Source organism: Pan paniscus, chromosome 11, assembly GCF_029289425.2.
Source record: "Pan paniscus chromosome 11, NHGRI_mPanPan1-v2.0_pri, whole genome shotgun sequence".
In the NCBI taxonomy this organism is placed as follows: Eukaryota; Metazoa; Chordata; class Mammalia; order Primates; family Hominidae; genus Pan; species Pan paniscus.
Window position 1 is genome coordinate 75,225,490 of NC_073260.2, and position 14,619 is coordinate 75,240,108.

At 35.0% G+C, this 14,619-nt stretch overlaps 1 protein-coding gene across 2 annotated transcripts in view; it reads left to right on the forward strand.

Annotated features, from left to right (window-relative positions):
* Positions 1–14,619, forward strand: part of PCSK5 (proprotein convertase subtilisin/kexin type 5) — a 461,615-nt gene that overhangs the window by 162,176 nt on the left and 284,820 nt on the right. For both annotated transcript variants that reach the window (XM_034967553.4, XM_024930148.4), the window contains exon 6: positions 13,081–13,169. In XM_034967553.4, coding sequence (XP_034823444.2) covers positions 13,081–13,169 — 89 coding nt within the window. The remainder of the gene's footprint in view (positions 1–13,080; positions 13,170–14,619) is intronic.

Here is a 14,619-nt window from a genome sequence, read left to right on the forward strand (position 1 = left end):
ATCCTCTGAAATTTAGGCGGAGGTTCCCAAACATCTGGCTTATTGTTACTTATGCAGATTTCTGCAGTGGGCTTGAATTTCTCCCCAGAAAATGGGTTCTTCTTTTCTATTGCATCATCAGGCTGCAGATTTTCCAAACTTGATGTATCCTCTGCTTCCTCTTGAATGCTTTGTCGCTTAGAAATTTCTTCTGCCAGATACCCTAAATCATCTCTCTCACGTTCAAATTTCCATAGCTCTCTAGGGCAGGATGAAAATGCCACAGTCTCTTTCTTAAAGCATAACAACAGTCACCTTTGCTTCAGTTCCCAGCAAGTTCTTCATCTTTATCTGAGACCACCTCAGGCTGAACTTTATTGTTCATATCACTATGAGCATTTTGGTCAAAGCCATTCAACATGTCTCTAGGAAGTTCCAAACTTTCCCACATTTTCCTGTCTTCTGAGCCCTCCAAGTCTCTAGGAAGTTCCAAACCTCTGCCTGTTATACAGTTCCAAAGTCACTTCCACAGTTTCGGGTATCTTTACAGCAGCACCCCACTACCCAGTACCAATTTACTGTGTTAGTCTGTTCTCATGCTGCTAATAAAGACATACTTGAGATTGGGTAACTTATAAAGAAAAAGAGGTTTGAGAGACTCACAGTTCCACATGCCTGGGGAGGCCTCACAATCATGGCAGAAGGTGAGGAGGAGCAAAGGAATGTCTTACATGGCAGCAGGCAGGAGAGCATGTGCAGGGAAACCGCCCTTTATAAAACCATCAGCTCTCGTAAGACTTACTCACTATCACAAGAACTGCATGGGAAAAACCCACCCCCATGATTCAATTACCTCCCAACTGGTCCCTCCGAGGATGCCTGGGGATTATGGGAGCTACAATTCAAGATGAGATTTGGGTGGGGACACAGCCAAACCATATCACCCTGCCTTGGGTTTTTACTGTACTTCATCATTCCTTGCAACATTATATTTGAGAAGACAACCAAAGTGAGGTGAAGAACTATATTTTCTGATAAACCAAGCTACTTACTCATTCCTTTAAACATGGACCAGCATAATTTTTTGTGTTCTTTCAGTTAACAATGAATAAGCTATTTTCCTAGACTGGGGCAGATAAAAGGAGAGAAAAGATATCAAAGATCTAGGCAGGGAAGGATAAGGAAGAGGCAAAATAACAGGTAAGAAAACACTTCTAAAGCAGTAGATTGACCACTTGAGTTGATGTTATTTTATTGCCAATACTATTTGTGCTCTGACTGAAATCTACTTGAATTACAACCAGTCTTACAAATACCTGACGATTCTTCAACCCTACAATTATTTTTTAAAATACTGTTTTTGAGAAAACATTATAAACTCGCAGAAATTTGCAAAAATAGTTCAGAGGTCTTTACTTAGTTTCCCACGATGGTAACAGTTTATGTAATTCTAGTATAATATCAAAGTCAGGTAACTGACATTGATACACTTTACAGGCCTTACTCAGATTTCACTGGTTTTGACATGCATGTGTGTGTATGTGTGTGTGTCAGACAATACTTTAACTCACCATAAGAAATATTTTCTTGTTTTTAAAAGCTTGCTAGTTATTTACATTTGATATATCTAATGCTAATTATCAATAGTGATCTATTATTACTCAATACTATGAAATATAGTTTTCATTTTTTTTCTTGTCTACAGCGTGTTATCTGTCAGATTTTGGAGCAGTTGATGAATGCTTTTAATAATTTCTTAAAATATTGTACATTATTCCCGATGGCCAAAATGAGGATTCAGAATCTGTATTGCTAAATAGAAAAACCATCATAATTTAAAAGTTCATGCTTAAGATTATTTCAGTATTAGGCTATCAAAGGATCTCTGAACATAATCTTGTATTATTTTATGTATCTATTTATTTGTTATTTTGAACAAGTTTTCCTGACTCTCTTCCCCCATAACAAAAAATTTACTGTTTTTAAGGCCTCGTGGACTTCATGTAATTCCAAGTACTTCAGAAGTTATTATCATCGAGTCACAAAAACTAATCACCACAAATAGACTATATGATTTCTTTTTACTTCTTAAATTTTTAAATTTTTTTTCTCAAATATATTTTGGTAAGCTTTTCATTGACAACAGGGGGATAATGCATTTTCAGCTATTTTCCATTCTTAAGTTTCATTTTTAAGATTATTAGTATTTCCTTCTTGTAATTAAGTTGAAAAATACAACTTAATTTTGTGGAGGTTCAGTGAAATATACTATCAAATATGCTGTCATCAATACTAATGAAGGAATATAGTCACTGCTCCTCCACAGAGCATTGATAGTAGGCAAAAAGTAGGGTTGCAGATAAAGGAGCCATGAAATCTTGGCAATTATTCAAAGCCTTAAGAATTTAGGCCTCTCTGAGTCTTAGCAGAATGATAGAAAGTCATTATACAAGGAGCTAGGATACCCTGGTCTAGTTCTCATTTGTAAAATAAGAGAAATAATATATGTTTTGCTTACTTCACAGGGTTGATGTGAGAATCAAATGAGGCAAAAGTACTTTGAGCATTACAGAGTGTGATATAAGCAGAAGGTGGTAATATGATGATGCATAACATGACCAATTAGAAACATCAATTTTGCACAATATGTTGGAGAACATATCCCTATTTCTGGCTCTCCTCTCTCCTTCTAAGGGGGCTTTTGAAATAAACCTAAATGGTTTTTGCTTAGATTCATACAAAATTTAAAACCTGCAAGAAAGAATAGACACCCTAGGTGTCAGAAGGGAATACCAATGGTGAAAGTAGACAGAATCTGTGAACACCTGAAGATGTTTGTTCCAAGAAAAGAGTGAAATATAAAGTTACCTTTCTCCCACTTGCCATTGCTTGATAACCTATATGTATAATTGTGACTGTCAAGCCATGCAATGTCAAGGGTAAAGGGTGACCCCCTTTGTGTGACCTGATGTCTCTGATTCATTCTGAGCTCTCTCACATCTTGTCTTCCGATCTGGGGTGAAACCTCAAATAAGTTAATGTTTCCATCCACATTAACAGATACGGAAGAAAAAAAGTTCTCAAAGCCGTATGAGGAGAGGGCAAAAGGAGAAGTGAAGGCAACATCTCCCCACTTAGCAAGATACAGTGACCCCATGAAGGCCCTACACTCACTTCACCTAATTTGTATGTGTTCATGATACACAGAAATTAACAGGCACTTTCTCATCTGATTTTCCATCTTTTCAATAAGATATCCCAGGTAAAACTTTAGACCTTTAATTATAGTGGTTTATTGTTAGTAGTAGATGATAAAACTTAGTAAGAAAGGCAGTAGAACAAAGGCAGGCATGATCTTTAAGTCAAGATACTCTTCAAGAGTTAAAATGGTTTTTTGAGGTAAAAATTATGTAACAAATTGTTTCATGCTTACTAGGCTTTGACAGTAATGACAGTATCCTTAAGAGAATGAGAAGTGATGCAATAAGAGGCATTTTTTTAAAGTTATTAGTTTGTCTACAGCCAATTTATTTTAGATGACATCCTATTTCTTTTAAGTCATTGGTCTATAGATCAATTATGATTTATATAATGGGTTGTCTTCTGGAAGTCTAGGAAAATATGCATCTTAGTAATATTGTGGGCATATGCAAGAGAGCTTAACAGATGACTAATATTCCAATGAGTATTTATTACATAAGAATTGACTAGTAAAATTCATGTGTAGGTACATGTATGTTAGAGTGTAATATAATGAATATATTGTTTTTCTGGAGTAAAATCTACTAAAGTTTTCTCCCTATGCTGAAAGTATTCTAAATGCTCATACTCTGTGGTCTCTGAGCAAAAACACATCTGAAACATAGACTTTTCTTTTTGTGACTTTTATACTTAACTGACATCATAAACATACCTCTTGCTGACCACCCTTATAATTCTGTGGGAATAAAAAAAATGAATCTTGTTTGTACACTTGAACTTCAAACAGGTCATGATGATATCTATTGCTCTATAACTTGTTTTAAATCCATGTGAAAACACTGAGTCCAACTAAGATATAAAAATTTAAGATGACTGATATTTTTCTCGGGGTAGTGATCATTGTCATCTGAAGAGAATGGGCTAGGGTGACTTAAATGTAATTGAGCTAGCCATTTGGACCATCAATTACAGTATGCTGAAATGTATTATATAACTGTTACATAATGCATATGTATCAGCAGCAGAGTGAAGGTTCAGCTCAGATAATTTCACTCTCTCCCAAAAATGGTTCATATAATATGGTGTAAAGCAATGTACAGAAATCTTTATAAGAAGCCCTTTATAAGGAAATAGTCACTATATTATTCACTCAGGAACAGTCACTACGTATTAATGATGCATGTAATCTGTGCAGGGCTTTTTTACATTTTTGGACTACAAAACCAAGTTAGCTCTTCCATATTTTAATAATATGGTAGAATAAATATTCAATTACATCTTTCCTAGTATAGTACATCTAAAACTCAGGAAAGTATTCAGGGGCTTTTTTTTTTTTTTTTTTGAGACAGGGTCTCACTGTTGCCCAAGCTGGAGTGCAGTAGCACGAACACAGCTCACTGCATCCATGAACTCCTGGGCCCAAGCGATCCTCCAGCCTCAGCCTTCTGAGTAAGCGGGACTACAGGTGCTTACCACTATGCCCAGCTAATTTTTTTTTTTTTTTTTTTTTGTAGAGACAGGGTCTTGGCATGTTGCTTAGGCTGGTCTCCAACTTCTGTGCTCAAGTGATCCTCCCACATTGGGCCCAAAAAACTGCCAGGATTACAGATATTGCAACCATGCCCGACCTTAAGGGACCTTTTAGTGCATGGTTGAGTTGGTGGGACACCAAGAGAATTTCTCTGAGAAAGTTCAAATCTATAAGCCTAGGCAGGTACATGCATTTTCGAGAGTGAGCAACCAACCTCATCCAGCCTGGAGGTATTTTTTAATAAGCTCAGGGCCTTGGTTCAGTGGGATGAGTGAGGATTCTGCGTAAAACAGAACCCCTGAGATACCATCTACAGTACTTTAACTATATGGGAAAAAGAAAACCTACACATAGTGAGATGGAGGACATATTTGACTTTCTCAACCTGGGTAATAGATGAGACAAGAGGATAAATAAATACACTTGTGTATATGAATTACTAACATCCTCATAGGATTTACACCTATAATTCGTATTACCCGTACAGCCCAAATTTTAAATGTGGAAGTGGCAAATTTAAATCTTCTTTGGATCAAGGAGCGTCTCCCTCAAGCCTCAAAGAATTCACAGAGATAAAAGCTCAAGCAATATGACCTCTAAATGGAAAATTCATCAGCTACATGGGGAAAAAAATTGACATGAAAACAGAAGGGCAGCAGACACATCAGTGGAATTGAATTCACAATTTTGGAATTATTAGATACAGGATACTGTATATGTTTAAAGAATATTTTTAAAGTGTTTAAATCAAAAGAGACTATCAGAATTAACCAGGCAAATTTGAAAAGGAACTTCACAAAATGAAACTTTTAAGCCAGACATGGTAGCACACACCTGTAGGCCCAGCTACTTGGGAAGCTGAGGTAGGAGGATCACTTGAGCCCAGGAGTTTGAGGCCAGACTGGGCAACTTGGCGAGACCCACGCCCACTTCCCCACACAGACGAAAAAAAAGAAAGAAAATAAAAGAATTGTATAATAATCTAAGTGAATAATGCAGTGAATACTAAATAGCAGATTAGTCATGATTGAAGGTAGCTAAAGTGAAATATAGAATTGAGCAAGTTACACAGAATGCAGCCCAGAGAGAGAAGGTTATGGGAGTCTGAAGGAGAGAGTAAACATTAAGGTGATGTGAGAATGTCTGATGTATGCTTCATTAGGACTTCGATTTTTTTCTTGTAAATTTGTTTATTTGTAGATTCTGGGTATTAGACCTTTGTCAGATAGATAGATTGCAAAAATTTTCTCCCATTCTGTAGGTTGCCTGTTCACTCTGATGGTAGTTTCTTTTGCTGTGCAGAAGCTCTTTAGTTTAATTAGATCCCATTTGTCAATTTGGCTTTTGTTGCCATTGCTTTTGGTGTTTTAGACATGAAGTCCTTGCCCATGCCTATGTCCTGAATGGTATTGCCTAGGTGTTCTTCTAAGGTTTTTATGGTTTTAGGTCTAACGTTTAAGTCTTTAATCCATCTTGAATTAATTTTTGTGTAATGTTAAGGAAGGGATCCAGTTTTAGCTTTCTACATATGGCTAGCCAGTTTTCCCAGCACCATCTATTAAATAGGGAATCCTTTCCCCATTTCTTGTTTTTGTCAGGTTTGTGAAAGGACTTTGAAAAAAGGAACTAGAGAAAGAAAGGCATTTTTCAGAGAGTATAGCTGAAAATTCTGAGGAATTAGACTTTACAACAACAGGTTTAAGAATTCCTAGAAAGAAATTTTTTAAATTCTAAAAAATTATAAATGTTTCAAATTTTTTATCCTACAGGGTAAAAAAACGTCAAATAGAAAAGCATCCAGAGAAAAATAGATTGCCCAAATACCTGATTTCTTACCAGAAATAATGCAAGCTAGACGACAGTGGAATGACACTTTTGAAGTGGGCTTACTCTAGAACTCTGTACCCAGTGCAATCATTTTTTAAGAAAAGTAAAAAGTTATTTTCTGAAGACTTTCAAGAGCCAAAAGACTCTCTCAAAGGTCTTTTCACATTTGTAGAATAAATGCCCAGATATTTATGAAATGTTCTTCAGAAAGAAATCAATGATCCAAGAGGGAAGTACGAGCTGCAAAAAGAAACAGAGCAAAGAATGTACACTTGACCCTTGAACAACTCAGGAATTAGGCATGTTGACTCCATTCCATGCAGCTGAAAATCTGCATATATCTTTTAACTTCCCCCAAACTTAACTACTAATAGCTTACTGTTGACTGGAAGCCTTATTAATAAAAATAAAAAACCAATTATTGTATATTTTATATGTTACATGTATTATATACTATATTCTTACAATTAAACAAGCTAGAGAAAGGAAAATGTTATTAAGAGAATCATAAAGGAAAATTATTTTAGTATAAAGTGGAAATGGATCATCATAAAGGTCTGCATCCTCATCACCTTCATATTGAATAGGCTGAGGAGGAAGAGGAAGGGTTGGTCTTGCAGTCTCAGGGGTGGGAAGGGTGGAAGAAAATCCATATATAAGTGGACCCAAGAAGTTCTGTGCTGTTCAGCGTTCAACTGTATTTGTAAATCTAGACAAATACTGTTCAAATTACTAACTAATTAATTTCTAGGGTTAAAAAATCCAGGGTATCACTGTAATCATAAGAAGCTTGTACATGGGTATAAGAGATGAGTAATCAGAGTTGAGTCAGTCTAAAGTCTGTATTGTTTGGAAAAAGAGGATTGATAACGTTAGACTTTGTGTTGTTAGGTATTTGTGATCAAATACCTAAGATTGCCACTAAATAATAGAATACATAACAACCAAGCTGGTATAGGGAAAAAGGTTACAGAAATGAACATGAATGTATCAATAAACACAGTTACTATAAATGGTCTTACTCTCTAGTTAAAGACTCATTGAAAGTCTAGTTTCAAAAAAGACCAAGTTATATTCTATTTATAAGAGATATAACTAATATAAACAGAGTATTTGAAAGTAAAAAATATGTGTATACAAATTAAATAGTCACTAAATATCTTTTTTTAACTGCAAGAGCCATTCAGTGTTAGTACATATTTATAAATGGTGTGTTTCATTAGAAAGATTACTAATTCCATTTTAAGTAAAACAAAATTCATAAAACTGCAAAGCATATTAACAAACCAACAGTATAATAAATAAGCCTGATATGATGGACACATAAAGAGTAATTGGAGAATATACATCATTTTCAAACACATGGAACATTTATTAACAATTTTCACAAACTTGGCCATTGGGTAAATCTCACAAAATCCAAAGAATTGGTTCATAGAAATAATATTATTTTATCACAAGTTAATCAGATTATTATTGATACCAAAAGATAACTAATTACCCACATATATTTAAAAATATCAAAACATACTTACAAGTAAGTCATGGGCCAAATAATAAACCAGAGCTGAATTTCAAAATAGAGGCCCTTGTGGTTCAGTAGCACTGGGCATTAATTAATAATAGATACAATGAACTATAAGAACAGTCTCATTAAGGGAATTACACATTTGAATAAAAATAACTTATAAAGACTAATGAAGGATTATAGTTAATAATTGCTAGATTTGGGGGAAAATTAATAGTTGAGCTTGGAGTTTCCAAAATAAATAATTTTTCTTTTAAAAATTGATCATAGTTTATAATTGATTATAGTTTACAGTAATCTATTTTATATCTCAAATTATCTAAAAGAGAATAATTCAAATGTTTCTGACATAAAGAAAAGACAAATATTTAAGGTAATAGATATCCCAGTTATATTGAATTGATCTTTACAAATTATGTGAATGTATTAAATTATCACATGTACACTGAAAATATGTACATCTCTTATGTATCAATCTTTAAAATTTTTGAAAAATGTTTTAAATTGATCATTTTTTGGTGATTAAAATGATATAATCAAATGCCAGAATGGGAAGATAATTATGAGTACATCAAAATTAAAGATAGTCTGTAATCCCATTGGTTTGGGAGGCTAAGATGTGAAATTCACTTGAGGCCAGAAGTTGGAGATTAGCCTGAGTAACATAGTGAGACCCTGTCTCTACAAAAAAATTTAAAAATTAGCCTGCTGTGGTGGTGCACACCTGTAGTCCTGGCTACTCAAGGGGCTGAGGTGATACAATTGCTTGAGCCCAGGAGTTTGAGATTACAGTGAATTATGATCAAGCCACTGTACTCCAGCCTGGGTGGTAGAGCAAGAGCCCGTCTCCTAAAAAAAAAAATGAAATTGTGTATGACAACCCAAAATTGATCTAAATAAGATTGTATGTTCCAAATATCAAATTTGGAAACATCTGTGACAGATATGACAGGGAAGAAATTAAGAAATTTGGGCAAAGGACCTGAAGAGGTTATTTACAAAGCAAGAAATAGAAGTAGCTAATAAATATTTGAAAAATGTTCAACATCAAATATAATGGGCAGGAGGAGGGAAACAACAATGAAATAACAATTTTCATGTCAAATTGTCAAAGATGAAAGAGATTGGAAAACTCATATGCAGGGGTGTGTGTACACAGGGTTTATCCAGATATTTTCTCCATATGTCATTCAGCTTGGCTTATGGCCTTTTCGTTTGCCATGCAGAAAATTTAATTTTTTATGTACTATTTTCTTGTTAAAAATTTTTGATTGATACATAATAATTGTACATATTTATGGGTTATATATGGTATTTCAATATATGCATGCAATGTATAATGATCAAATAAGGGTAACTAGGTTATCCATTGCCTTAAATATTTATCTTCTTTCTGTGGGTAATATTCCAAATCTTCTCTTCTAGCTATTTTGAAATATCCAATAAGCTATTGTTAACTATTATCATTCTATTATGCTATTGAACACTAGACCTTATTCCTAATATCTAACTGTATTTTTGTACCTATTACCCAATGCCTCCTCATCCCCCACACGGTCCTACCCTTCCCAGCCTCTGTTAACCATCATTCTACTCCACCTTCATGATCAGCTTTTTCAGCTTTCACATATGGGTGAGGACATGCGATATTTGTCTTTCTGCTCCTGGCTGATGTCACTTAACATAATGACCTCTGGTTCCATCCATGCTGAGAATGTCAGGATTTAATTTTTTTTTTCTTTTTTTTTCTTTTTGAGACAGGGTCTTGCTCTGTCAGCCAGCCTGGAGTGCAGTGGCATGATCATGGTTCACCGCAGCCTTGATCTCCCGGGCTTAAGTGATTCTCCCACCTTAGCCTCCTGAGTATGTAGGACAACAGGTGTGCACCACCACACCTGGCTACTGGCTAATTTCTTTTTTATTTTCATAGAGATGCAGTCTCCCTATCTTGCCTAGGCTGGCTTTGAACTCCTGGGCTCAAGTAATCCTCCTGACTTGGCCTCCCAAAGTGTTGGGATTACAGGCATGGGCCACTGCATCTGGCGAGGATTTCATTCTGTTTTATGGCTAATATTCCATTGTGTACATATACCACATTTTCTTATTCATTCATCTGTTGATGGACACTTATCTTGGCTATTGTGAATAGTGCTGCAGTAAACATAAGTGTGCAGATATCTTTTCAATAGGCTGACTTCCTTTATTTTGGATATATACCCAGCCATGGGATTGCTGGATGATAAGCTAGATCTATTTTTAGGTTTTACGGGACCCGCCATACTGTTTTCTATAGTGGCTATACTAATTTACATTCCCACCAGCAGTGTTCTCTTTTCACTGCACTCTCTGATCCGATCATTTCTTTGATCTGTTTTTTATAGCATTTGTTATTTTCTGTCTTTTTGATAATAGTCACCTTAACCAGGGTAAGATATCTCATGGTGGCTGATTTGCATTTCCCAGATGATTAGTGATGTTGAGCACTTTTTTCACATACCCGTAGTCCAATTATATGTCTTCTTTTGTGAAATGTGTATTCAAATCATTTGCCCATTTTAAAATTGGATTCCTTGGCTTTTTGCTATTGAGTTACTTATACATTCAGTTTATTAATCCCTGGTCAGACAGAGAGTTTGCCGGTATTTTCTCTCGTTATGTGAGTTATCTTTTCACTCTGTTAATTGATTCCTTTGCTTTGCCGAAGGTTTTTAGCTTTATATAATTGCATGTATCTATTTTTGCTTTTGTTGCCTGAGCTTTTGAGGTGTTACTCAAAAAAATCTCTGCCGAGACCAATGTCCCAAAGCATTTCTTCAATATTTTTCCTTCTAGTAGTTTCATAGTTTCAGGTCTTACATTTTAATTTGATTTCCATATAGGGTGCGAGGTGGATGGGGGTGGGGGGTAATAGTTTCATTTTTTATATATGGATATCCAGATTTCCCAGCATTATTTATGGAAGAGCCTATTCTTTCCCCAGTATATGTTCTTGACACCTTTGTCAAAAGTCAGTTGGCTGTATATGTATAGATTTATTTCTGTGTTCTCTATTCTGTTCTGTTGGTCTGTGTGTCTGTTTTTATGCTAGTACCATGCTGTTTTGGTTTCTACAACTTTTAGTATATTTTAAAGTCTGCAGCTTTGTTATTTTGCTTGGGATTGTTTTGGCTATTTGGAATCTTTTGTGGTTTCATATGAATTTTAGGACTTTTTTTCCATTTCTGTGAAGAATGTAATTGGTATTTTGATAGGGATTGCATTGAATCTGTAGATTGCTTTGGGTAGTATGAACATTTTAACAATACTAATTCTTTCAGTCCAGGAGCATGGAACATCTTTTCATTTGTTTGTGTTTTCTTCAATTTCTTTGATCCGTTTTTTATAGTTTTCATTGTATAGTAATTGTTTCAGTCTTACAACTTTTATGAGTTTTGGTTATATTACTTTTTTGTGCTGTTAACAATTTGACAACATACTCTCTACTCTTTGATCCAGTAATTCTACTTCTAGGAATTCGTCCCAAGGCATAAAATGATGTCTGTACTCAAGATTGTTCTTCGTATTGTTGTTAATATTAGTGAATAACTGAGCAAAGTTCCAGGAAAAGAGGACTTGTTAAAAAGCTTATGGTGTGTGTATATATAGACAGATACACACATACTACACAAACATTTATATATATCATTTAAGGAATTATGCAGTACATTAATAAACATTAAAGTAATATATAGATTAATATTTAGAAAAATATACATAATATTACTAAGTGAAAACAGCAGTATATATCTCTTTTATGTAAACTTGCATGTGTACCTATCAGTTGTAAGCAGTAACTTGATTATAGTTGCACAGAGAGTAGTGGTCTGAGGCAGCTGTGCTGTAAAATTAAAAGCACTGAAATGGATTTGGGGGCTTGAGTTTTAGTCACTGTTTTGCTAACTGTGCTACTCTCGACGTACCCTTTCATATCTCTGGTCCTCCTAGATGCCCTCCTCTCTAAAAATGAGGGAAGAGATGGGCATTTAACTTCATTAGCAATGACAGATAAACCATAATGACTGTCACATCCCCCTTCTGCAGGCATGGCAGACATTAGAGGTCAGTCTTGGTGTTCTTTCTCTGGGCTCAGTCACGCTTTAGAATTCTTCTCAGCACACAGTTTTAGGCCACCGTTTCTAAGCAAATTGTACTTTATACTGAAAACTTCTTTGCCATCCTTGAAAGAGGATCTTAAAAGTTCTTTCGGCTAAAAGATTTCTCTGATCAAGGCACAAAATTATTGTGACAAAATAACAGAGAATGCTTTTTCTGTAAATAATTTTTTTAATTTTCTAGTATCCACATTTCTTTTAAAAAGTAAAAAGGTAAAAACAAGTAAAATAAGTGTGGGTAACATTTTATTCAATAAAATATTTTAACATGTAGCTGGTATAAAACAATGATTAATAAGATATTTTACCTTTTCATTTTTGCATACAAAATCTTTGAAATCCACTGTTTATTTAAAGCACATCACATTTCTGCTAATAAATTGTTATTGGAAATACTTGATCTGTATTTAAATTTACAATTTAAAAAGCAGATTCTCATACCCATCTTAAGTTTTCTAATACTTGATTTGAGTATTAGTTCTTAAGCTTAAATAAAAAATTGAGATAAGGTTGCAGTAGTCACATTTCAAGTATCTGGTAGCACATATATCCAGTGACAACTATGTGGATCACTAGAAGTTTGGGGGATATAGAAACGAAGGTTTTCTAACTTTTAGCTTTCAAGGAGATTGTCCGGTTGGGAAAGCAAGATATGAAAAATAAATACGTCAAGAATATAATCCAAAACAATCTAATTAAGTGCTAGAAGTTTGCCATGGACAGACAAAGTGCTACTTGGGAAGGAAGTTCCAGAAACACCACAGCTGGGTACATTCTTCACCACTCTGAGTGGTGGCAGTGACGCGTTGGCTTTGTGAGAATGGTGTGTCTTACTTGAGAAAGTGTGTGTGTTCTGCCTGCAGGCATGGGACTCGCTGTGCTGGAGAAGTGGCAGCCGCTGCAAACAATTCGCACTGCACAGTCGGAATTGCTTTCAACGCCAAGATCGGAGGTATGGGAAACCAACTCACGTGGATGTAGAAATGCGCCAGTTAGCTCTGGCTGACTGGCTTTCAGAATCCTTTTTAAATGGAGGTTAAACGATTGGGCATATCTCTACCTAATAGTGTTCAACTATTGCTGGCCCCAACATGACCATGTTAGCATGTGCCGTTAAATATATTTAGTTAAAGACTTCTGAAGCAGTCACCCTAAAATATCGTAAACACTTTTCTTTTAAACAGACTTGAAAAAAATGTTATCTAGTAGTGAAGATGGGGGTCATTGACATTTGTACCAAAATGCTACAATTGGTGCCTGGGTTAGAAAGAACTAATAATATAAACATTAGGCCATAATATCTCTATGGAAAGAAGCATTTTGTAATTCTCTCAAAGTGGAAAATCCTGGTTTTTTGTTTTTGTTTTTTTTCCTTTGGCTTAGGCTTTTAAAAAGTTCCTTTTAATTGTAATTAAAATGATGTATGGCAAAAATCTCCTTTTGTAATCCCATAATATAGTGATACTATTTCCATGAATGATTCAGATTATATCTATATGCAGGCATGTATACGTAAAAACTCAATTATACATATACTTACTATAAGGACCCAGCCAAAGCAGTATGAATTTAAGCATTGATAAAAGCAAACTCTTAACTTTCCCATTTGTAATCATCTTTGTAAGCAACAGCCTGGTGCCACAGCCACACACAAATGGGAAGAAAATATTGTAATAGATTCTATGGATCCTCATGATTTTATCATTATGCCTGAAGGTATTCCCTAGGGGTCTCCTAAGGGCGTCATAAGATGAATGAAGCTCCTGGAACCAGGTTGACCTCCTTGTTTCCAATGCACTATTTGTTTTCAAGTGGGAAATAGTGTTAGAACTAAAAAATAAAAATGACAATTCTTTCTAGGATAGGAATATAAATATAGAGATTCCCTAACATGAAATATTTAAGGTATACAGTAATAGAACTAAGAAAAGCCTTTCTGAAACTACCTTGAATATTGGTCCATAGTGCATTTGACCTCTTTCTTTCCTTTTTCTCCCCCTGAATTCTTATGAGTATGATAGTTTGTTAAGCAGTAATTAACTAGCGGGGAGCATCTGCTATTTATTAAGCACAATGCATATGAAAGAGCTAAAGAAAAGAGGCAAAGAAAAAAATTCTTCATTCCCTGAAGAATGATGAGAGTTTTGGAGGCCCCTCATCATCCCAAGAGAATTAGATCAGAGGCGGCCAGGTCAGCCCTTCTCATGGTCCAGGATATAGTTTCTCGCATACACAGACACACAGCCCCAGGTTCTTATCAATACTCTCCAGCACAAACCCAGAAATCTTAATAATTTTTAAAAAATGAGAGGATGAACTTGTGAACTCACAGATAAACCAATGACCTAGCTTACAGAACCTTATTTAAAAAAAAAAAAGAATATATGGCAACAAATCAAAAA